This window comes from Salvelinus alpinus, chromosome 3, assembly GCF_045679555.1.
Source record: "Salvelinus alpinus chromosome 3, SLU_Salpinus.1, whole genome shotgun sequence".
Classification (NCBI taxonomy): Eukaryota; Metazoa; Chordata; class Actinopteri; order Salmoniformes; family Salmonidae; genus Salvelinus; species Salvelinus alpinus.
The window spans coordinates 40,782,516-40,806,787 of NC_092088.1; the positions used below are offsets into that span (position 1 = coordinate 40,782,516).

General features: G+C 42.8%; 1 protein-coding gene across 1 annotated transcript in view; it reads right to left on the reverse strand.

Annotated features, from left to right (window-relative positions):
• Positions 1-4,653: 4,653 nt before the first annotated feature.
• LOC139570723 (gamma-aminobutyric acid receptor subunit pi-like) overlaps positions 4,654-24,272 on the reverse strand; it is a 120,848-nt gene continuing 101,229 nt past the window's right edge. Inside the window, exons 4-11 of the mRNA XM_071392856.1 lie at positions 23,550-23,617; positions 22,827-23,044; positions 20,776-20,858; positions 14,418-14,555; positions 13,633-13,785; positions 13,052-13,242; positions 5,691-12,695; positions 4,654-5,621 (exon numbers count right to left, since the gene is read on the reverse strand). Coding sequence (XP_071248957.1) covers positions 12,336-12,695; positions 13,052-13,242; positions 13,633-13,785; positions 14,418-14,555; positions 20,776-20,858; positions 22,827-23,044; positions 23,550-23,617 — 1,211 coding nt within the window. The 3' untranslated portion in view covers positions 4,654-5,621; positions 5,691-12,335. The remainder of the gene's footprint in view (positions 5,622-5,690; positions 12,696-13,051; positions 13,243-13,632; positions 13,786-14,417; positions 14,556-20,775; positions 20,859-22,826; positions 23,045-23,549; positions 23,618-24,272) is intronic.

Here is a 24,272-nt window from a genome sequence, read left to right on the forward strand (position 1 = left end):
TTTTTACCAGCTCATGTTTAAAACAAATACAACATGTAAAAACACCACTGGAGATATAACTGTCATGACTGACCTGTTTGGGTCACGTTACCGGATCACAGTTCTACAGAGACATCTGTTACTCCCACCAGAGAGGGATTGACGGGGGGGGGGGAGGGGGGTTTATGACCTCACGCCTATCGTATATTATAGGTCAGCAGCCCAACTCTATTCTGTTCTCTAATGTGTGAGACTGGAATGTCTGTGTGCTTTAGGAAGAGTTTACAGCCCAAAACTACTGTCCATCAAATGAATGGACTTTGGGACAATATGTTTCATCAGCCAAAATGGTGGTAACAACGATAGATGGAATATGAAAATGAATGTCGTTTTTGTTATGTTTTTAAAAGTTAAATGACGACATTATAACTAAAACATTAACTTGAAGAGTTTTCATAATATGTACATGACGTTTACATACTGTGTGTTGTGTAGAAAATATCCAGATCAAAGAGAATGTTTTTGTAAAGATGAACTGTGAATTGAGTTTAGTCTAAACCAGATCCTGGTAAGTTCTGATGCCTTGTAACATGCTATGCCCCAGGGAATCCAGAGAGCATGTGTCACGGTTGTCGTAAGAACGGGACCAAGGCGCAGCGGAGGTTGAGTTCCACATATTTATTTCAAAAGTGAAACTTAAAGCAAAAACAATAAATCAATAAACAACGAAACTTGACTACGTGGTGCACAAACACAAAATAATATCCCACAAACACAGGTGGGAAAAATAGCTACTTAAATATGATCCCCAATTAGAGACAACGATTACCAGCTGCCTCTAATTGGGAATCATACAAAACACCAACATAGAAAATTAAACTAGAACACCCCCTAGTCACGCCCGACCTACTACACCATAGAGAAACAAGGGCTCTCTATGGTCAGGGCGTGACAGCATGCCATAAAGACGGAAACGCCCCTTTGTGACCCGAGGGTATAAAACATGTCAGTTAAGCATTTACATACCAGACGAAGTTGACCGCATGCTGCAGCCAAGGTCTACGGATAGTTGTGATCCCAAAACGCAACAAGAGGACAGAGGAACCTCTTAACAATCAAGGCTACGGTTGATTACTGTATCTAAGAAGGTGAATTCAAGAAGAACCAACCGGTTATTCTCTTCCAGTCATCGGTTGTCTACACGGCCCTCCTACCCAGACCTCGGAGCGTCAACCCGGTTGATTAGCCTCAGAAGTCCATTCTCACAGAACGAATGCAAGGGAACAGACCACTAAGAGAAAGGACACTGACGAAGGAGACGCGGCCATCGAAAGAATTTGTCAGCCGAACCTGTAACGTCTGCTTCCAGCTCACACTCAAACATGTAGATCCCCTGAACACAGCTCACTAACCAGATCCCAATCACCTGAATTCTGATCACATGTTCACTCACCTGTAAGTCATTATCACACTAGTTCAGTTCTTTGCACCCCGTCATTGTGAGGTATTGTTTGTTTTGTGACACACTTCTATTTGGTGCTTTGTTTTTCCTGTAATTTACTCCTCCCATGTATGATAGTTTTTGCCTGCCTCACTAACACCTTTTGCCTATTCCCTGCCTGTACTGTTGCCTTTCTGGACCCCCTGTGTATTACCTTCTGCCTGCCCCTGAACCCAGCTACCTGCCTCCTCCTGTGGTCCTTTACAATAAACACCTGCTGCGCCGTGTGCTTGAAACCAGCTCTGTCTCCCATCGTGTTCATTACAGACCCTTTTCCACTACGCGGAACTCGGTCCAAGAGATACCCAACGGAGACCTTCAAGTAAATACATTCATTATAATTCTGACCCATAAGAGCGGCAGTTCGGGGCAAGGTGTTAGGGCTAAGCATAGTTTACAAATGTATCCACATGTGCTTATCTCGTGCACTTTCTCTCTCTTTCTTTAAATCTCCATTTTGTGTAACACATGTCACATTGTGTTGGTCCGCTAGGGACCTGCTGCCATTATATGAAGATCTAACCAATAACCTAGACTGTTTGTATGTGTATCTTATATGATCATTTAGCTTGTTAGTAAATAATCAACTCAATTGGTGTGGTACGGAATGATTTAATGAGACCCGGGTTTGTGCAGATTTACGAATTATGAGACTGATTAGGAAATTAATTAATTAGTGACTGCTAGGAAATCGATACTGATATTCTTTGAGTTAATTTGGGAAACAGTAACTCAGGAAACAGAAACCTTTCCCTTGGTGCCCCAGGTTACTGACTCAATGGTTACCTGATTCATTTAATCACGTAATTATAAACATAGATAATTATTTGATGAATAGCAGTCACAATAATACCAACATCACGACACAACTCACCACTATAGCTGTGTCTCTGCTCTAGCCATTTGGTTTGCCTACCTGTGTGCTGTATATCTGTCTCCACATCTATGCTGTCACTGTGCTTCTTCTTGTTCTGTCTACCTGCCTGTCTGCTTAAGCCTTATAAATTAGGAAAGCCAAGTGAACGGTTAGGCTATATTGCAAATTAGTGCCTGTCATATGTGTTCCCCTGAATCAACACCTAGCCTACTGTAAGTGTTAATTACTATTACAGGGCTCCAGACTAACCTTTTCCCCTGGTGTCACTGGTGCCAATAACTTCTACAGTTGGTGGCACCAGCCCATGAGTAATCAAAGTAATTCATAGTGCTTTATTACGAAGTGTAATAAATAGACTACTGTGGTATTCAAGAAAAAAGTTGTTTCCTCTAACACGTCCAAGCAGGAACACATGACTGAACATATTTTGTCCAAGCGAATACATTTTGGGTTGACAATTAGACTATAGTAGCTATATTTTACTGTCAAAATAGAACTCCTTCTTGATAATGAATTTTTTTCAATAGAGATTTATTACATCTTGATGTGGACTACTTAAAATCCCAGGCTAATTAGTTGGGTTCAACACCTGAGGAAGTGGAAACTCGAAACACGTGAACGAGATTGCTAACTCTAAATCCAAACGGCACACTCTGTACAAATGCTGTAGGTACTGTCATGCATATGTTCTGTAGTGAGATATGCTCGGTGCTGTTCTGCACTGGTACTGGTGCTTGGTACTCTTATGCATATGTTCTGGGATTCTCACATTCTGGAGTGACCATATGCTTGGTGCTGTCTAGCTTGATGAGGGTACATCTGCTGAATGATGACTCATCTTTATCGTTGACAATTATTCAATGTAGGATTCTACTCGCTGGATTTACAGCGGTAAATAAAACATTTTGCAATTATGGTGGAATCCGGGGGCTGGCTCTGGAAATGTACTTGATGAATGTTTTCTGGAATTCTGTTCATTTGTAATGCACACAACAGCAAAACTTAATAGGGCGAGGATGTCCACAGCACAGGCATGGGCAGGGATATCCTCTGCCGTAAGGGACCAACTGGTGTATTTCTTTTTGACTCTATGCTATTTGAGAAGATGGCTACGGACCTTTGGTGGGAGGCTTCTGATTGCCAGTAGGCCATATCAACGCATGGAACGTGACCATGGGGTATGTATGCTGTGCATTTTACTGCGGTCTTAAAAGGCTCTATAACAATGGGATTTCCATTCCTACCCGTTGTATACATTTGATTTTTTATCTCAGTAAAGGAGGTTGTCGGCACCTCCCTGGAAAAAACACGAGCCCCCCCCCCATGGAAATCCAATGCTCGTCCAACCGATTCGTTCTGGCGCTGGGTCTGAAGAAAGGAAGTATTTCCAAGTAAAGGTTAGTCGGAAATTTGCTGATTACAGCTAAACAGCAGCTTATGACCTTATGACCTTACGACCTCAGACACAAGCTTAAGTTCTGCCACTGATTTTCCTGTATACAAGACTAAGTCATAGTAAGTACATTTTTCCTTCCTAAAGTAGCTAGCTATCAGTCAGTGCTAGTAGGAAAAAGTAAAGTGCGATTGTTAGTTCACGAAAGGGAAGGGTGTTCGTTTTATTTCAGATTTTTTTTAGCAAGGCACTTACCCCAGGGGCAACATACTACTATCGCTGACGCTGTAAATCAACATATTATCCAGTGTATGTGACAATAAAAAATCAAAACATTTGTGAGGTGATTGGCCAGTATACGGAAGCAGAGATTGACTGTCTGTGTCACGCCCTGGCCTTAGTTATCTTTGTTCTCTTTATTATTTTGGTTAGGTCAGGGTGTGACGAGGGTGGTTTGTATGTTTTTGTCTCGTCTAGGGTGTTTGTACTGTCTAGGGGTTTTTGTAGATTTATGAGGTTGTGTTCATTATATGTGTTTATGTAAGTCTATGGTTGCATATATTGGTTCTCAATTAGAGGCAGGTGTTTATCGTTGGCTCTGATTGGGAACCATATTTAGGCAGCCATGTTCTTTGGGTATTTGGTGGGTGATTGTTTCCTGTGTCAGTGTTTGTGCCACACGGGACTGTTTCGGTTTGTTCACGTTTATTGTTTTTTGTATTTGTGTTCATGTTCAGTTTTCCCTATTAAAACATGGACACCTACCACGCTGCGTATTGGTCCGATCCTTGCTACACCTCTTCAGAGGAAGAAGAGGATGACAGCCGTTACAGTCTGGCTTGTCAATAAATACCCTTCAAGGCGCAGGGCATTCGTTTACATAAAAAATGACATTCACAATAGAAATGTATGCCAAAATTTTATTTGCATTATTGTGCGTGAACACACACAGACACACACACACACACAAACCAAAAATCTATTCAAAACATGCCTAACAAAGTTACCTTCCCTCAATAACCACAATAGACATTTATTCGTGCTGCTAGAATTTCACTATTCATAGCCCAGAACTCATGGGCATTGTACATTTGATTAAGCCAGTATTGTTACCCCATGGACTGTGAAGAAGATAATTGGACGGCACACCGTTTCTCAGACTCATGCTTCTCCTCTGTAAAACTGTTGTATTTTTTCTGACTGTGTTAATATGCCCTTGACTCCGACAGCCTTTGCAATTGTTTGGACAGTGTGAAACATGCCTCTAAAAGTATGGTACTCATTTGTTCTTATGTGATAGTGTGATAGTGTGATAAGCTCAATGTAAAGGCTTCACAAACCCTCATTCTAACTTCTGAATATAGACATGTGATATTTGACTGTCTTCAATAGTTATTACATAGATAACGAGTATATCTGTTCATCTGCAGTGCTACCAGCTGTCACAAACAGTGCTGTCAGCTGGCATAAATTCCACATTACTTTGTGTTCGAATTCTGTTGGAGCAGAGGCAGAGATACAACGCATATTGCATCAGGCAAATCTAGCTATGATCTAAGGATGAACTGAGAAATATTGCATTCAATCTGTGATTTAACCTTTTAACTCGCATAGATGTGAGTGGTACAAACTGTGATAATGCTGCAATGATTCCTATAGCATTTGATTAGGCACCCCTATAGTTTTTTGTGTTGTGTTTTTTTTCTGAATTGTATTCATACTTTAGTGTTGATTTTTGAAAAATAGCTCAACTGACTCCTGCCTTGTATTCTGGTGGTCTAACATGACTTATACAGCGGTCTCAGATTTCCCAAAGTCTCACGATCCTGCTGAGTCGAAACCAGTCAGGGCTGGAGCCCGGATAGGACTGCCTAAGTTCTCAGAGCTAAAGAGGGCACAAGTCTGCCCAAACATCTCTGACTGAGACTGAAAGGAAAAACCTTCTCTGCTTCTGAAAGTTTACTTCTGTTTACCCATGGGCTAAAGAACACTCATTAGCTACCGCAAAACAATCCCAATACAGTAGCGCCCAAAAAGATTTTCATAAACTGCAAGATTTTAGCCAGTATATTTTATTACCCTAATCAATATTGAAACATCAAATAAACATGCTGTATAAGTACCTATTTACAACAATTTCAGCAAATAAAATGCCTATATTCAAATGTTACAGTATAAACACATTTTACAGGAAGATGTCCCAAGAACTTTGCGTTGCCTGACAATGTCCCAAACATTTAAGGAAAATAGGTTGTTCCAGCATTGGCCAATCAGTCTGTCAGAAGCAAGTGGGTAGGGGAGGGAGTGTAGTATAGTACACCATCATTGGTCAGGTTGGTTGCCTCTGCTTGGGCTTGCAGTACCTGGACTTGTGTCCTGTGTATCATGTGTCCTGCCATTGCGGTTATATATCCAATAGTAGTAGTTAAGTCCTGGGAGAGGAGTCACATTTAGTCCGGAGTCCAAAAAGAGGGGCTTGATGATGGAGAGCATGACAACATCATAGCAAACACATTTCATGTGAATCCACACGTAAAGGGGAATTGGGAATGGGAATTTGTGGGATTCTCGAGAAACAAATGGAATATTTCCTTAGTGGTTTGATTTAGTGGAATCTTTGGCTCAATTTTGTCTCTGGCTACAGTAGCTAAGGGAATATCAGGTGACCCAACACGATGACCATGTAACAGACTGTAACCTGACTGTCAGGATTTGGCACTGATCTACGTATATTAGCTTAGTGCACAGTTCCTGGTGCACTTATTTCTTCTTTACCATAGACCAGTTTATAAGAGAAGATCAAACTGGTTTTATAAAGGTGCTCTTGCACCATAGAATATCATTTTGTATCTAAACTGTAGTAAGTTCAATATACGTAACACCCAAGTTTGGTCCCCAGTGATGGTATAATTGAGGGCAGTTGTCTATAATATATTTTTTAGATAGCCTCCTTTTGTATTGCATGACTATCAATACACATCTTCCATAGTCTAGCAAACAACCTAATGAAACCCCAAGCAAAGAAACATAAAGAAAAATAAAGTTAACGTTGCTAATCGTGAGAAAAAAAAACAGAAAGCATACAATTAATATATATTTTTCTATTCTCATCAGTAGCTCATTACTATGGGTATATAATAATTTATAAAAGGAGTTTAATTCACTGAAGCAAGACCATGATTAGCAGAGCAAATGTATTGGAATGCATTTCAGAAAAAGAGACACAAGAAAAATCGATATGAAAACCCTTTTGGCGAAAATGAGACTAAAACAAAAAGTTTTGTAAGTTAATGTTGCATTATGGTGAATTATTGCAAATATTGGTCGTTACCAATACAACATCACAATAAGGTGCAGAGCGTTTGATTTGCCTGCTGGGGGGCAGGGAGACTCCCAGCTCCACTAAAACCATTGACAACTGTGTGTCGTTTTCAAGGGATTGTTAAATAAATGTTAACTATCAGTAGCGGTGTTTGGGTAAAATCACCGGGGACGCCAAGCCAGAAAAAAAAACATATTACAACCTATGTGTTGTGATAATTGCGTTATTTGCTCTATAACCTGTTAGTTTATGTGCCTTGACACTGTGATATATAAGCCTAAGCCCGAGACAATAAGAAGACAAAGTGGCAGAATAACTTGCCCAAGCCTCCCCCATTTCTCCTTCACCCAAATCCAGGTAGCTGATTTTCTGAAAGCTGCAAAATCTGGACCCCTACAAATCAGCCGGGCTAGACAATCTGGACCCTCTCTTTCTAAAATTATCCGTCAAAATTGTTTCAACCCCTTTTACTAGCCTGTTTCTCTCTTTTGTATCGTCTGAGATCCCCAAAGATTGGAAAGCTGCTGCGGTCATCCCCCTCTTCAAAGGGGGAGACACTCTAGACCCAAACTGCTACAAACCTATATCTATCCTACCATGCCTTTCTAAGTTAACAAACAGATCACTGACCATTTCGAATCCCACCGTACCTTCTCCACTAATCAATCTGGTTTCAGAGCTGGTCATGGGTGTACCTCAGCCATGCTCAAGGTCCTAAACGATATCATAACCGCCATCGATAAAAGACAATACTGTGCAGCTGTCTTCATCGACCTGGCCAAAGCTTTCGACTCTGTCAATAACCACATTCTTATCGGGAGACTCAACAGCCTTGGTTTCTCAAATGACTGCCTCCCCTGGTTCACCAACTACTTCTCAGACAGAGTTCAGTGTGTCAAATTGGAGGGCCTGTTGTCCGGACCTCTGACAGTCTCTCTGGGGGTGCCACAGGGTTCAACTCTCGGGCCGACTCTTTTCTCTGTATACATCAATGATGTCGCTCTTGCTACTGGTGATTCTCTGATCCACCTCTACGCAGACGACACCATTCTGTATACTTCTGGCCCTTCTTTTGACACTGTGTTAACTATCCTCCAGACAAGCTTCAATGCCATACAACTCTCCTTCCGTGGCCTCCAACTGCTCTTAAATGCAAGTAAAACTAAATGCATGCTCTTCAACCAATCGCTGCCCACACCTGCCCGCCCGTCCATCACTACTCTGGACAGTTCTGTCTTAGAATATGTGGACAATTACAAATACCTAGGTGTCTGGTTAGACTGTAATCTCTCCTTCCAGACTCACATTAAGCATCTCCAATCCTTCACTCATGCTGCCAAAAATACCCTCGTAAAACTGACTATCCTACCGATCCTTGACTTCGGCGATGTCATTTACAAAATAGCCTCCAACACTCTAGTCAGCAAATTGGATGTAGTCTATCACAGCGCCATCCGTTTTGTCACGAACGCCCCATATACCACCCACCACTGCGACCTGTATGCTCTCGTTGGCTGGCCCTCGCTTCATATTCGTCGCCAAACCCACTGGCTCCAGGTCATCTATAAGTCTTTGCTAGGTAAAGCCCCACCTTATCTCAGCTCACTGGTCACCATAGCAGCACCCACCCGTAGCACGCGCTTCAGCAGGTATATTTCACTGGTCACCCCCAAAGCCAATTCCTCCTTCGGCCTCCTTTCCTTCCAGTTCTCTGCTGCCAATGACTGAAACGAACTGCAAAAATCACTGAAGCTGAAGACTCATATCTCCCTCACTAGCTTTAAGTACCAGCTGTCAGAGCAGCTCACAGATCACTGCACCTGTACATAGCCCATCTGTAAATAGCCCATTCAACTACCTCATCCCCATACTGTTATTTATTTTGCTCCTTTGCACCCCAGTATCTCTACTTGCACACTCATCTTCTGCACATTTATCACTCCAGTGTTTAATTGCTATATTATAATTATTTAGCCACTATGGCCTATTCATTGCCTTACCTGCCTTATCTTACCTCATTTGCACACACTGTATATATACTTTTTCTATTGTATTATTGACTGTATGTTTGTTATTCCATGTGTAACTCTGTGTTGTTGTTTGTGTCGCACTGCTTTGCTTTATCTTGGCCAGGTCGCAGTTGTAAATGAGAACTTGTTCTCAACTAGCCTACCTGGTTAAATAAAGGTGAAATAAAATAATTTCAGATATATTGTGAGGCTACCCTCACCTCTCTCAATATTGGCCCCTCTTACTTGGATATTTGAGTGATATAACATAAAAGTGAACTATACCTGACAAATATGAGTGGTTTAGGTTAATTTCCCATCCTTTGTGGGCTCTGCCTGTCAAACAGCAGAAGGTCACATTTGCCCATGTACTTTCAGCTGATAATGTTTACTTTGCAAGCTACTGGTAGAAAAGTCTTCCAGGTGGCTAAACATAACGGTAAGTAGACCAATATAGGCCTACCTCGCGAAGTTACCTAACATCCCCTTTTCAACCTTGTTTTTAAGAGTGCTTTACCACGACAGACATGATAGGCTACATTGATTGATAGACCACATCAAATTGACTAGCTAGCTAATAACAGATCACGTCAATATGGCTAGTTAACAAGCTAACTTTTAGGGAATAAACTAGATGGCTATATCAAAATATTGTTTGATTTGCTTGCCATCTACAGTATAGTGGTGGTGTAACGTCTGCTTCCAACTCACACTCTCAAACATGTAGCTCCCTTGAACGCAGCTCACTTTACAGACCACTTTCCAGCTCACACTCTCAAACACATAGATCCCCTGAACGCAGCTCACTCTCCAGATCCCAATCACCTGAATTCTGATCACCTGTTCACACACCTGTATGTCATTATCACACACTATTTAGTTCAGTTTTTTGCACCCCATCATTGTGAGGTATTGTTTGTTTTGTGACACACTTCTATTCAGAACTCAGTTTTATTCTGTAAATAATCCTCCTGTGTATGATAGTTTTGGCCTGACTCACTAAAGACACCTTTTGCCTAATCCCTGCTGGTACTTTAGCCTATCGGATTTCCTGTTATCAACCTATTGCCTGATCTCCCGGGTGACGTTACTAGCCTTTTCCCTGCCTGTACTGTTGCCTTTTTTTGACCCCCTGTGTATGACCTTCTGCCTGCCCCTGGACCCATCTACCTGCCCCCTCCTGTGGTCCTTTACAAATGAACACCCGCTGCGCCCTGCGCTTGAAACCAGCTCTCTGTCTCCCATCGTGTTCATTACAGTTGGTGACAGAAGATTGGAAATAGACAGGAAGAGAACTTGCCGATGTCAAGCTCTTTCCAAAAGCCTTATTTCTGACAAAGCAAGCTAATAATACATTGTTTGCTTAGCTAGCTAGCTACATGCCTAATGGATAAGCTACCCTCGCGTATCTAAAATCACATGATCAATTGATGTTTACTGATCATGAAAAGCATGCGGTTATTGGCTGTGTAACTGATGATCGAGCTAAATGTGGAATAATCGGAAACATGAAGTTCTGACTATTCTTTTCAATGCTCTTTTTGTCGTGAATTGTTAGATACTACTGCACTGTTGGAGCTAGGAACACAAGCGTTTCACTACACCCGCAATAACATCTGCTAAATATGTGTATGTGACCAATAAAATGTGATTTTATTTTATTTGAAGAGATGCTATTAAAACCAAATAGTTATAACATTGATTTAATAATATCTTGAAAATGGCACGTAGATGTCAATGGTTTAGCGGAGCTGGGGGTCTCCTTGCCCCCCCAGCAGCCAAATTGAAGGCTCTGCACCTTATTGTGACGTTTTATTGATAATGACCTATAGACTTCCATTATGTACATTAATTAAGAGAATGAATTAGTATTTCATAGTCATGAACAAGTCATATGTTATTTTGTGCTATGGACAACCTGCTTGTCAATGGCTTTACGGATATGGGTGAAAGCACTGTAACAGAAAAATGAATTTAATATTTAAGATATTCAAGGAAGTAATAAACAAACATGCATTGAGTGTGAGACTGTTTCTGTCTGCACAGGGCTATGAAATGTTGCAGTTTTCCTTTTGCATGCTGATATAGCATGCTATTACTTTAATTGAAAGATTTTTTACACCTCAATGGGAACTAATAATTCAACATTTCAAAATGTACTGTATTAGTAGTTATACGGAATGGAACAAAGTCTAAAGGGAACCATGGAAAGATTACAACGTAAATTGAAATCTTTGGTCCTTTGTTATTACTGATATGTGAAAATATGATTGGGAATATATGACATTCGTCATCATACACAACACTCACACAACAGAGGACAAGGAGGGATGTTAGTTCAACCCTTATCTGGATGATGAACAGGTGATTGATGATGACATCCTGTTACAGTAGCGGTTTCACCTCTGTTCAAAATGTCAGTGTCCTAAAACATCGACTACAAGGTACTAGCTTCACCATTAAGATGGCGTGGATCACAAAGCTCACAAAATACTATCTACCAGCTCCAATGGAAAAAATACTGCATATATCACTGTTACTCCACTAGGTGCTGTATATTCCTACCATTCTATTGCATTGTTCCTGTCCAGTTAAGGTGCTGGCAGTTGTTGCCCTATGATGACAAATGATATAAAACAGTTTATGGTTCATTGAGAGTCTATTTCCATAATGTGGTGGAGGGAGCCAAGGCCACTGGATTTCTTATAGAAATAAAATGAGAGGGAATGAGAGAGACAGAGAGAGAGAGAGAGAGACAGAGAGAGAGAGAGAGAGAGCGAGAGCGAGAGAGAGAGAGATGCATATATATAAATATATTGCCATTCGGAGCTTAAGTGTGGACCCAGCCTAACCCAGAGGTACTCTGGATGCTTCCCTTCGCAGTGAGGAGCTCATTCATAAATATTACACGGCGCATCCAGCCACTCACTCCTCTGCTCCACACCAGCCATAGGTCATCTGTCAGCAGGCCATCATGGACAGAACTTACTGGAAATTCATCAGTTATGAGAGCAGTAATGAGCTGAATCAGGTATAATAAACGTGGCATGGACATGTAATTCTCCTCGGGATGTTGTACTGTAGTTGGTGGTCTACTGTACACTATGCCTCACTCATGACTGTAAATGTAAACATGTGCATTGTTTGAGGAAAAAAAACACATACAGTATGAACGGATCCCACTTACAAACAGAAACACACGGATTCAGACACACACACGCACATGCACATACCGAAACACACACTCCTGTGTGTTACAAGTACAGGTAGTATGTCCAGTAGAGGAGGTTGATGAATACAAAGGAGAGGGGGAAGGTCATCCTGGAGTAGTTGTCTATTAAGTGGGGATTCTCCACATGGAAACAGTTTGCAGCTCTGCGCAGGAACTTGCGGAGGAGGACCAGGACAGTGAGGCAGCGATTGAGAGGCTCCTCAGGAGCCTCGGGCTTGGGCTCGCTGCCAGTGGGGCTGGAGGGGCCCAGTTCCAGCTCTGCAATGGGCGCTGAGACTGCAGCAGCTTTCTCCTTACGCCTCTTGGCCCTATTGTTTTCAGCGGCGATGGTAGTGACCATGCCGTTCATCTCCTCGTCAAAGCCTCCCATCTGGTGACCGTACTGGAGGGGAGGCAGGGGGAGAGAGTGAGGCACAGTGAGATGTGTGAAGAGTACACATATTAAAGCACCAAACAACTGATGCTATTGACTGAAATGAAAAAAAAGGACGAGATACTTACATTAATAGTGTATGCGACATCGCAGAAGACAAGAAATTACAAAGTTGATGACGATTCTGATAATGATGAGGATGACGACAACGACGATGATGATAACAATGATGCTGATGATGATGATCAAGATCATAAAAATGACGGCAATGACGATGCTAATGATGATTACAGCGACAATAACAATGATGACGAACGTGACAATGATAACCGCGCCACTGTTGATAACAACGCTGAAGGCCTCACCATGACAATGTTGGCGTCGGGGTGGTTGAGGGTGCAGAAGTGGGCCACGGCGTACTCGATCAGGGCTCCGAAGATGAAGCTGAAGCAGATGCCCAGGTACACATCGATGGCCTTGATGAAACAGTTGGCATTGGGCAGGGACGTCCTGGCACCCATCATCAATGTGGTCATGGTCAGAACCGTGGTCACTCCTGTCACAAACCACGGCACAATGGTTGGATGAGTCATTCAATATTTGAAAGCGTCAAGATCGCCAGTTTTTCTTTCAATTCACAAACAACAACAAAACTATAGAGATTAATGATGAACTACCAATAGGATTCAGCTTGAGTTGAGTTACCTGGCCTTAATACACCAGGCTAGATGTGTACTCTATACTACAGTAATATAAAGGTAGGCTAACAGGAGTGTGATATACTTGTGGAACATCCTGCTTTCTCTAACCGCCAGCATTCTACACGTTTTCAGACAGCCAAATAGCTTCTGATCAGCAGGTTTGCATGGAGGAGAGTGTGATAAGGTGGGAAAGGCATGGATTTGATCGCTGGGTGTGCTTCCTGGTTTAAGGAACAGTGGTTTACCGATGCAGACCCTTGCGGGGACGGAAGACTGGCTGATCCAGAAGGACACCCAGGACAGGACCACTAGCAGGCTAGAGGGAACATACGTCTCCAGGATGAAGTACAGGATGCTTCTCTTCAGCTCAAAGTGGAAGATCAGCTTGGGGTAGTGGCCTGTGAGAGAGAGAGAGAGAGAGAGAGAGAGAGAGAGAGAGAGAGAGAGAGAGAGAGAGAGAGAGAGAGAGAGAGAGAGAGAGAGACAGCAGAGAAACATTAGAATGAGTGTGCTAATAGAACCCAAGGGTTCCTTTACTACCAACTATCAATTTAAAGGGATAGTTCACCCAATTTACAAAATTACATATTGGTTTTCTTACCCTGTATGAAGTCTATTGACAAGGTAGGTACAGATGTTAGCATTTTTTTGCGCATCATGTTCAAATCATCTATAAGTGACTTTGTTGAACTTCACAATACATTTCTGATACTTTCAGATGATTTGGATGATGCGCGAAAAATTGCAATATCGGTACCATGACTTGAATGGGATTTGTGCCACAAATGCTAAATTGCAAATGGAAACACTGTCAGGGAAATGAAACCAAAGCATGGATTACTGTCCTACCTTGCCCATAGACTGCTTACAGGGTGAGGACACTGAATGTGTCATTTTGTAACGTGGGTGAACCTTCCCTTTAAAAGATGAACATGGCTAACAACTGTCACAAGAGACTAAATCTAAACAGTTGCCCAAAATATTTGTGAAAGGATAACGTTAGAGGTACAGTAGGAGTTGAAAGTCGAACCTGTTTCATAGATGGCCTCAGACGCAGAGGTGTAGTGGTCCTCTACTGTGTACTGGGCCAGACGCAGCGTGTCCAAACCACTGACCGACTCGTTCCCTCTGGTCCAGTAGAACATCACATCATTGGTGTTGTAGCCCCCTGTAAATATATATATATTGAGAGAGAGATAGTTAAATGGGGGTCTATTACACTAAGCGACTACATGTTTTGCAGTAACACTTTATCACACATGTACTACTTACTATACATCTAATAGAAACACAAACGGTCATCCATAAAACAATGAATAAAGGTTAGCTGGCTACTGAGCTGTACGTGTGTGACAGCCACAGGCAAACTTTAAAATGTAAACGTTTTATTAAATAATAGTAGCATACAGTAGCAACAGCCCTCCGTTGCTCATTGTGAAGCACTGTGACATCCAGCAGGAGTGAATAGGAAATGCTAATGCAAATGCAGCCTTACTTCAAGAGAGGGAGAGAGAAGGGAAAAAAAGAGGGCAAGAAGGAAACAACGGCAATGAGGACAGCGCTGCTTTAACAGTTTCCTTCCTGCCTAACACAACAGCAGTTGATTCATCCATATTTCAGGTCTTATATTATGTCAGTACCTTACATAGTCCTACAGACCAGTTTACATTTGATTTAGAAGACCTCATATTGACACTGTATTTATAACAACGTATAAAAAACTTATGAGCAAGCTGCTTACTGTATAAGCTATAAAGTGAGCAAGCTACTTACTGTATAAGCTATACAGTGAGCAAGCTACTTACTGTATAAGCTATAAAGTGAGCAAGCTACTTACTGTATAAGCTAAAAAGTACTGACAGTTTTTCTTCCTGATAATCTGGGTACAGCTCCGAAACTGACTGAAACCACCTGGCACATCTGGCGGGGTAAAGCAAATGCTCAAAGAATTTGAAAGATTTCAAATAGTATTTGAACCCAGGTCTGCTCGGGAAACAGTTTTCTAACCTCACGTAGATCATGCCTTTGGAGATTCATTATGAGACGTAGTTCAGTAATTGACCTGCAGAGGACGATGTAGCATAAGAAGCCCTACGAGGCGACTGACTGGAGGAGGAGAAATCTCCATTATACTGGGACACAGAGGATCCCCATTTCCTGTTGCTTCATTAGATCAAACACTCATTGATTGGCCTTTTATCAATTAGATTTGCTCACGTCCTGCATCTTCTCTCTTCAGTTCTCTCTCGCCTCCTCATGAAAAAGGTCAAAGTTAACCGTGGAGCATCGGCGAAGAGAGTGAACACGGAAATGCGCTTGCTTGAAAATCCTCCTACACTTGCGCATCATTAGGCAAATGGCGTTTACAGAGGTGGATCCCAAAGTAAATGTGTAAAGTGCTCAAAACAAATGAAGTTAGTAGTGCAAGACCTTTATTGCTAAAACAACAAGGACCATATTGTTTTTAAACGTGTGCATGTTTTTCTCCTCTGGCAAAACAAAAGCTGATTGAAAGGGTGTGTGGCAGATTTCAAAACTCTTCCACGGTAGGATGGCTATCGGGACGGGGAGGACATTCTTCCGTTTGCCTACTAACGAATTGACACAGTCCTCGACCCCTTATCGGTTTGCGAGTCGGGGGGAGAGAGGACTGAGGAGAGAGACAGAGGACGGTCTTTTGCCCAAATGAGAATGATCTCCCATGATCTCATGGCTCTTACACTGCCATCTCATCATCTCCCCTGACATGTATGACAATCATACATTATTGAGGAAAGTGTGTTTTACGTAGTATGCAGAGCACCCTGACGAAAAGCAACAGAGACTTTGAAGCTGCTGAGGCTCAGGATCTCTTGTTGTAACTTCCTCAGTGCTGTTACGTTTGCCCCTTTTACCGACTGAACTCGTTATTTTCATGACTGCCGGGTCAGGGCAATGTGCAAATAAGGGTTTGAAGCATGCGCCGGCGCCGCAGTCCTATGCAGCAGAGCGTGAACGGTTACATTAGGACATAAGGATCTTGAAGTGCTCTGAAGCCTGAAAAGTGCACTACCCTGCAGCCTGGTGAAGTGAAAGCTTTTGCCTCTTAAAATATCCTACTCACTGAGACAATGAGATGGGGGCATCTTTAAAATGGCTGCATAGAGACTTTTTTAAAGTCTTCAAAACCAAATCCATACAGCATCCTCCCCTGTGGTGAGTGTGGTCTCGTCATTAAGCAACAATCAAACATGGCTGGGAACATCTTCTGACTCCAGGCCTTTTCTGCTGTCAGTAGCCACTACAGTTGTCACCTTCATCTCTATCTAAACAGTGTAATATTTTGTCTTTAAACTTCCCTGTTGGAAGTGGAGTGCAGCCTGGGGAGTGAAGAGGAGCTGGGAGCGATGTTCCATTTTTGGCAGCACATTAAAAATAATGAAAGCTCACAGTCTGGCGCTTTTCAGTGTGCTGCTGAAGCAAGGCTCTGGGAGTCTGGGATGCACAGAATATATTTCGCCTGGCAGTAATGTAAAGAGGAAAACAATTTACTTGACTTGAGTTAACCTCTACATGTATTGAGTGGGATCAGTGGAACAGTAGCTCCCTCTGACTGAGTTCGTTGTTGGCATGTGATATAGCTATAGCTATAGCTTAGCACGACTTGCACTGGCGTAACACAGTTATGTAACACAGAATGTGTTAGCCAGACAGCCACACACAAACCGATCGCTGTCCATGGTGCTGAAATGTAGTCATGTCTATGTGGCTGCATGCCTAATGAATCGATGAATCGTTATTGACATAAACAGGTGCGCTTGGCACCTACTACCATACCCCGTTCCAAGGCAATTCTATATTTTATCTTGCTCATTCACCCTCTGAATGGCACACACACAGTCCATGCCTCAATTGTCTCAAGGCTTAAAAATCTTTCTTTAACCTGTCTCCTCCTCTTCATCTACACTGATTGAAGTGACATCAATAAGGTATCACAGAAAGAGCAGTTCTTAATTTGTTTTGTATACTCAGTGTATAGCTTTGCTTTAGCTAATGGATGCATGTTTATTGGTTGGCCTATTTGGTAATCCTTTTCTCATGTGAAGCCTAACATTTCCTGAAGCTATACATGGTGTTGCAATGCTGCCATTTTTAGACTGTTGGCATGTGGCAATAATGACCTGTTCAGTAATTCAAGTTGGAAATTCAAACATCGCAGATTGTAAAATACATGTTTGATGCAACAGGATACTAATCAGCTCATAAACATCTGTCCTGTATAGGCTACCTGAACCGGCATGACATGAGCCGTCCTCGTGCTCTCTCCCAGCTTGGATAGAAAGTTGCCGTGCGTAAAACCAGTCTATTAATGCCAAATAATAAAGTCAGTTCACCCTCAAAACGCTAGCTTACCAGGGATTGTTTCATTATGCAGTGTACCATCTATAGCTATATAACGTATTTAGCTGCTAGTTATAAACCTTTTAAAAAAATGACACATCAAATAACCTAACAATGAGGAAAAAGTAGTCGGCTTGGGGATGAATCCAGACACTATTTTGTCTGGCTAACAGCCTACACAAATGGGCTGCAATATCCAAGGTCAATTCAACTAAATCAAATGAAATCCAACTTGAGGAACTCCCCTGAAGTCCTCTTTTTGTTTGTGTGCAAATGTTTTCACCACTGCCTGTAGTTTTAGGTTTGCTGGCCCTACGGTTTTCTATAGGCTACTGAGTATTGCCAACCCAGACAGTCTCTCCTGAGACATTGTGCATTATAGCCTATGTCCATTGTGCCGCACACAATTTAAACTTAGTCGTGAAGGATGCATGCAAAGACATACCAGGGATAAGGGTCTGTTGATATTGCAACCACACAACTTGAACACCGGTTCCCCAGCATGAACGAAATCGCAAAAACCCGTTTTATGTTCAATCCCTAAATATGATCATCTGTTTGCATCTGCCAACAATCCCCTCCTGTATTCCCTGCATACCCACGACTGTGTGGCCTCACACAGTTACAACTCCATCATCAAGTTTGCTGACGACACAACAGTAGTAGGCCTCATTACCAACAACGACGAGACGGCCTACAGGGAGGAGGTGGGCACTCTGACGGCGTGGTGCCAGGTAAACAACCTCTCCCTCAACGTTAGCAAAACAAAGGAGCTGATTGTGGACTGATTGTGGTCAATAACTTCAAATTCCTCCGTGTACACATCTCAGAGAAGCTGAAATGGTCTAACCACACTGACACCGTGGTGAAGAAGCCACGACAGCGATTCTTCAACCTCAGGATTCGGAAGAAATTTTGCTTGTCCCCGAGGGCCCTCACAGTGTTCTACAGGAGCACCATCGAGAGCATACTGTCGTACTGCATCACAGCATGGTACGGCAACTCCACAGCCGCAAACCGCATGGCACTTCAGAGGGTGATACGTGCAGCCGAACGCCTCATTGGGTGCACACTGCCTGCTCTACAGGACACCTACAACACCAGGTGTCGCAGAAACGCCATCAGGTACACCAGCCACTCAAGCCATCGCCCCTTCAATCTCTGAGACGCAGGCAGTACAGGAGCATCATGGCAAAAACTGGAAGTATGGCCAATAGTTTTTACCCTCAGACCATCAGGCTGCTGAATACCCACAGCTAGTCAGCTACCTGCTTTATTGTTTTCATTTTACTTGGTTCCCACACGCCCTCAATGGTCATGCTGCTCCACCTATGGTCATTCCCTCGTACAGCCCCTCAAAAGTCTTTACTATGCCTCCACCCTAATGGCCATTTATTTATTAATCAATACTATAGTTGTTATGATGTATATAGTGCTATTTCTATTTCTATAGTTGTTTTTTATGACCATTTTCATTATTTTATTTAACTTAGTCCTGCATGTTGGAGCTCAGAAGCTAATATTTTCACTGTACCCTGCGATCACACCTGCAACCCTGTACATATGACTACTAAACACTCTGAATCTGAATTGACTGTCCAGAGCTTAAAATATACAGCTCATCTCTTTCAGTAACGTGTTGAGGCCGGCAATTAAGGAGAACGAGAGGCTCAATTAATGATGTTACAGAACTGCTGTATTTGAAGCACAACTCCCTTCTGCATTCAAAAAGTATTCAGACCCCTTGATTTTTCCCCACATTTTGTTACGTTACAGCCTTATTCTAAAATGGATTAAATTAAATCTACACACAATAATCCATAATGACAAAGCAAAAACAGGTTTTTAGAAATTTTAGCAAATGTATTTAAAAAAAACTGAAATATCACATTTACATAAGTATTCAGACCCTTTACTCAGTACTTTGTTGAAGCACCTTTGGCAGCGATTACAGCCTCGAGTCTACTTGTGTATGACTCTACAAGCTTGGCACACCTGTATTTGAGGAGTTTCTCCCATTCTTCTCTGCAGATCATCTCAAGCTCTGGTTGGACCACTCAAGGACATTCAGAGACTTGTCCCAAAGCCACTCCTGCATTGTCTTGGCTGTGTGCTTAGGGTCGTTGTCCTGTTGGAAGGTGAACCTTCGCCCCAGTCTGAGGTCCTGAGCTCTCTGTAGCAGGTTTTCATCAGGGATCTCTCTGTACTTTGCTCCATTCATCTTTGCCTCGATACTGACTAGTCTCCCAGTCCCTGCCGCTGAAAAACATCCCCACAGCATGATGCTGCCACCACCATGCTTCACCGTAGGGATGGTGCCAGGTTTCCTCCAGACGTAAAGCTTGACATTCAGACCAATTAGTTCAATCTTGGTTTCATCAGACCAGAGAATCTTGTTTCTCATGGTATGAGTCTTTAGGTGCCTTTTGGCAAACTCCAAGAGGGCTGTCATGTGGATTTTACTGAGGAGTGGCTTCCATCTGGCCACTCTACCATAAAGGCCTGATTGGTGGAGTGCTGCAGAGATGGTTGTCCTTCTGGAAGGTTCTCCCATCTCCACAGAGGAACTCTAGAACTCTGTCAGAGTGACCATCGGGTTCTTGGTCACCTCCCTGACCAACGACAACAGAGAAGTCGCAGTCAGATGGCGGGGGCGGGGAGGTGCCGGTGAGATGGCTTGAATGGAAGATGAACCGTGCTGCCTGCCTTGCTCATCTTTCCCTGTTGACCTCGTCACTCTGCTCAAGCCATGCGGTTCCCTCTTGACTGTTGCTCCCTCTGTTGGAGGCTTGAAATAATCAAAATGTTCATCTCCAGCTGAAACTCACAGTCCAGGCCTACGCTATCATAATAGCTGTTTTATTTGATTGTTGTTAGTTTTGCTTTTCAAGCGCTTTGCAATTCTTTCTGTCGTGAAAAGCACTATAGGAGTTGAATAAATTCTAATGATTATTATTATTAAACAGCCACGTTGCTGCCTAGATGTAGAAGTGAATTGGAAATCTTACAGCTCTCCAGTTGCAGAGTGCAGGTTTGCTTGTCCATGGGATATTTGGTCAGATCCATGTTGCAGGCCACAGTGGTGGTGATCCTGGAGATATGAGAGAAAACGGTTAACAGCAGAACCATCTCAGTGTTTCCCCATGTATTCCCTCTGAAGGCACTAATGCTGTTTGTGTCCCTCTCCTCAATCCTAAAATAAACCCTTTGCACTGTTCAATCACTGCTTTAGATAATCCAATTACTAATTATTATTGAGCACACTGAGCAATATTTGATTTAGTGATCCTGCAGGGACTTACAGTATCTACACTGAATAAAAATATAAACACAACATGCAACGTGTTGGTCCCATGTTTCATGAGCTGAAATAAACGATCCCAAAGTTTTCCATATGCACAAAAAGGCATAAAATGTTATGCACAGATTTGTTGACATCCCTGTTAGTGAGCATTTCTCTTTTACCAAGATAGTCCATCCACCTGACAGGTGTGGCATATCAAGAAGCTGATTAAACAGCATAATCATTACACAGGTGCACCTTGTGCTGGGGACAATAAAAGCCCACTCTAAAATATGCAGTTTTGCACAAAGCCACAGATGTCTCATGTTTTGAGGGAGCGTGCAATTGGCATGCTGACTGCAGGAATGTCCACCAGAGCTGTTGCCAGAGAATGTAATGTTAATTTATCTACCATAAGCAACCTCCAACATCGTTTTAGAGAATTTGGTAGTACGTCCAACCGGCCTCACAACCTCTGACCATGTGTAACCACACCGGCGGCCCAGGACCTCCACATCAGGCTTCTTCACCTGGGGGATCGTCTGTGACCAGTCACCCGGCAGCTGATGAAATTCTGGGTTTACACAACTGACGAATTTCTGCACAAACTGTCAGAAACCATCTCAGGGAAGCTCATCTGTGTGCTCGTCGTCCTCACTAGAGTCTTGACCTGATTGCAAATCGGCGTCATAACCGACTTCAGTGGGCAAATGCTCACTGTACCGGGCAGATGGCCATGTGGGGGAGCGTTTTTTTATTTAACTAGGCAAGTCAGTTAAGAACAAATTCTTATTTACAATGACGGCCTAGGAACAGTGGGTTAACTGCCTTGTTCAGGGGCAGAACGACAGATTTTTACCTTGTCAGTTCAGGGATTTCATCTAGCAACCTTTCGGTTACTGGTCCAAATGCTATAACCACTAGGCTACCTGCTGGTTTGCTGATGTCATTGTTGTGAACAGAGTGCCCCATGGTGCCGGTGGGCAGTGGTGTAAAGTACTTAAGTAAAAATACTTTAAAGTACTACTCAACTCTATTGCATTTTATTGATGGTAATTTGAATGCACAAAGATATTGCCGTGCCATCAATCTGCTGCCATCACCTCATGTTTCAGCATGATAATGCACGGCCCCATGTCGCAAGGATCTGTACACAATTCCTGGAAGCTGAAAATGTCCCAGTTCTTCCATGGCCTGCATACTCTCCAGACATGTCACCCATTGAGCATGTTTGGGATGCTCTGGACCGACGTGTACGACAGCGTGTTCCAGTTCCTGCCAATATCCAACTTTTCACATCCATTGAAGAGGAGTGGGACAACATTCCACAGGCCACAGGCGAAGGAGATGTGTCGCGCTGCATGAGGCAAACGGTGGTCACACCAGATACGGACTGCTTTTCTGATCCACGCCCCTACTTTTTTTTTAAAGGTATATGTGACCAACAGATGCATATCTGTATTCCCACTCATGTGAAATCCATAGATTAGGGCCTCGTTTATTCATTTCAATTGACTTTCCTTATATGAACTGTAACTCAGTAAAATCTTTGAAATTGTTGCATGTTGCATTTCTTTTTTTGTTCAGTGTAGTCCAAGGCTCTTTCTGTGTGTGTGTGTGTGTGTGTGTGTGTGTGTGTGTGTGTGTGTGTGTGTGTGTGTGTGTGTGTGTGTGTGTGTGTGTGTGTGTGTGTGTGTGTGTGTGTGTGTGTGTGTGTGTGTGTGTGTGTGTGTGTGTGTGTGTGTGTGTGTGTGTGTGTTTCTCCAGATGACTCACCTCAGGGCGTAGAGCACTGTTCCATTGGGGAAGATCCTGATCAGCCTGTTCTCCACAGTGATGTCATGGAGGAAAGACTTTTTGGAGTCTACGATGAAGGTGTCTGGTACCCAGAGCAGCTCCACAAGCCTTCCGTCCAGACTCAGGCTTTTGTTCCCCTCAAACACCAGGCGCTCGTCTGTCCAGCGCTGACGCAGGAAGATGGTGGCCGTGTAGTCCTACGGAGCAATGTCAAAGGTCAGCATTGCGCGCTTGTACTGCAGTTACAGTGCATCTTCATGTCTAACAGCTGATTACATAGCATGACATACTGGATATACTGGACTGTAATATGTATTTTAATATCACAAATTCTGGCCTAATGAGTCATTAGACTTGTTGGTGTTTTGTGTTAGAGATGTCTCTTTCCATTCACCACTGTTTGGAGGAGGAAAATATGTGGATGAATGAATGTGTGCGGGTGGCCTAGTAAAGGAGTCCTTTTGAAGTGATTTATTTGACAATCAGATGACAACATTATGACTGGTTATGCCACAACAAAAGGAAATACTTTTCAAAAGTTCAATTACAAATCCCATTGAATTAATAGAGATTATATTTAATTCTATGATTAGGCCCATAAAAAAAAATCATAGTAAGTCCCGTACCGGGAGGAAATTAAATCTACTTTCACCCTTATCACAATGTACAATGCGTCATAAATGACACAGAAAGTTGTCCCACCATGTTGATCTCTGATATGGTGTCAATGCTGGCAACGTCCAAACTCATGCCCACAGTCACTGGCCCATCTACAGAGATGAGACAGACAGACAGAGAAAGGGCAGGAGGGGAGAGAGAGAGGGAGAAGCAGACAGAAAGAGAGAGAGAGCAAAATATGTAAGAGCTGTACTTTCATGTCAATAAAGCATATTTAATGAGAGAGAGAGAGAGAGAGAGAGAGGAAGAGAGAGAGAGAGCGAGGAAGAGAGAGAGAGAGAGAGAGAGAGAGAGAGAGAGAGAGAGAGAGAGAGAGAGAGAGAGAGAGAGAGAGAGAGAGGGAGAGAGAGAGAGAAAGAAAGAAAGAAAGAAAGAAAGAGGAAGAGAGAGAGAGGAAGAGAGAGAGGAAGAGAGAGAGAGAAACTGCAGGAGAAAGAGAGGATTCAGAGCACCATGAGGAATCATAAAGCAGTATAATGAAAGGAGTGTTATTCAAAATAAAAAAGAGCATGTTTGGGAAACGTAGTCCTGACTACTCGACATCAGTGGCAACAGCAAGAGTGTTGCGTGCAGCCCCCCTACATGTGGGAATTATCCTCTCTTCCCTTCTCTCTTGTATAACAATGTTCTATTATTTCTGTGTTTGCTTGTTCTTGACAAGGTCACCTAATCTTTGTGCATGTGTGTAACTCTGTATGTAGGCATGCGTGTGGGTACTCCTGGACCCCAGGAACAGAAGCTGGTGCG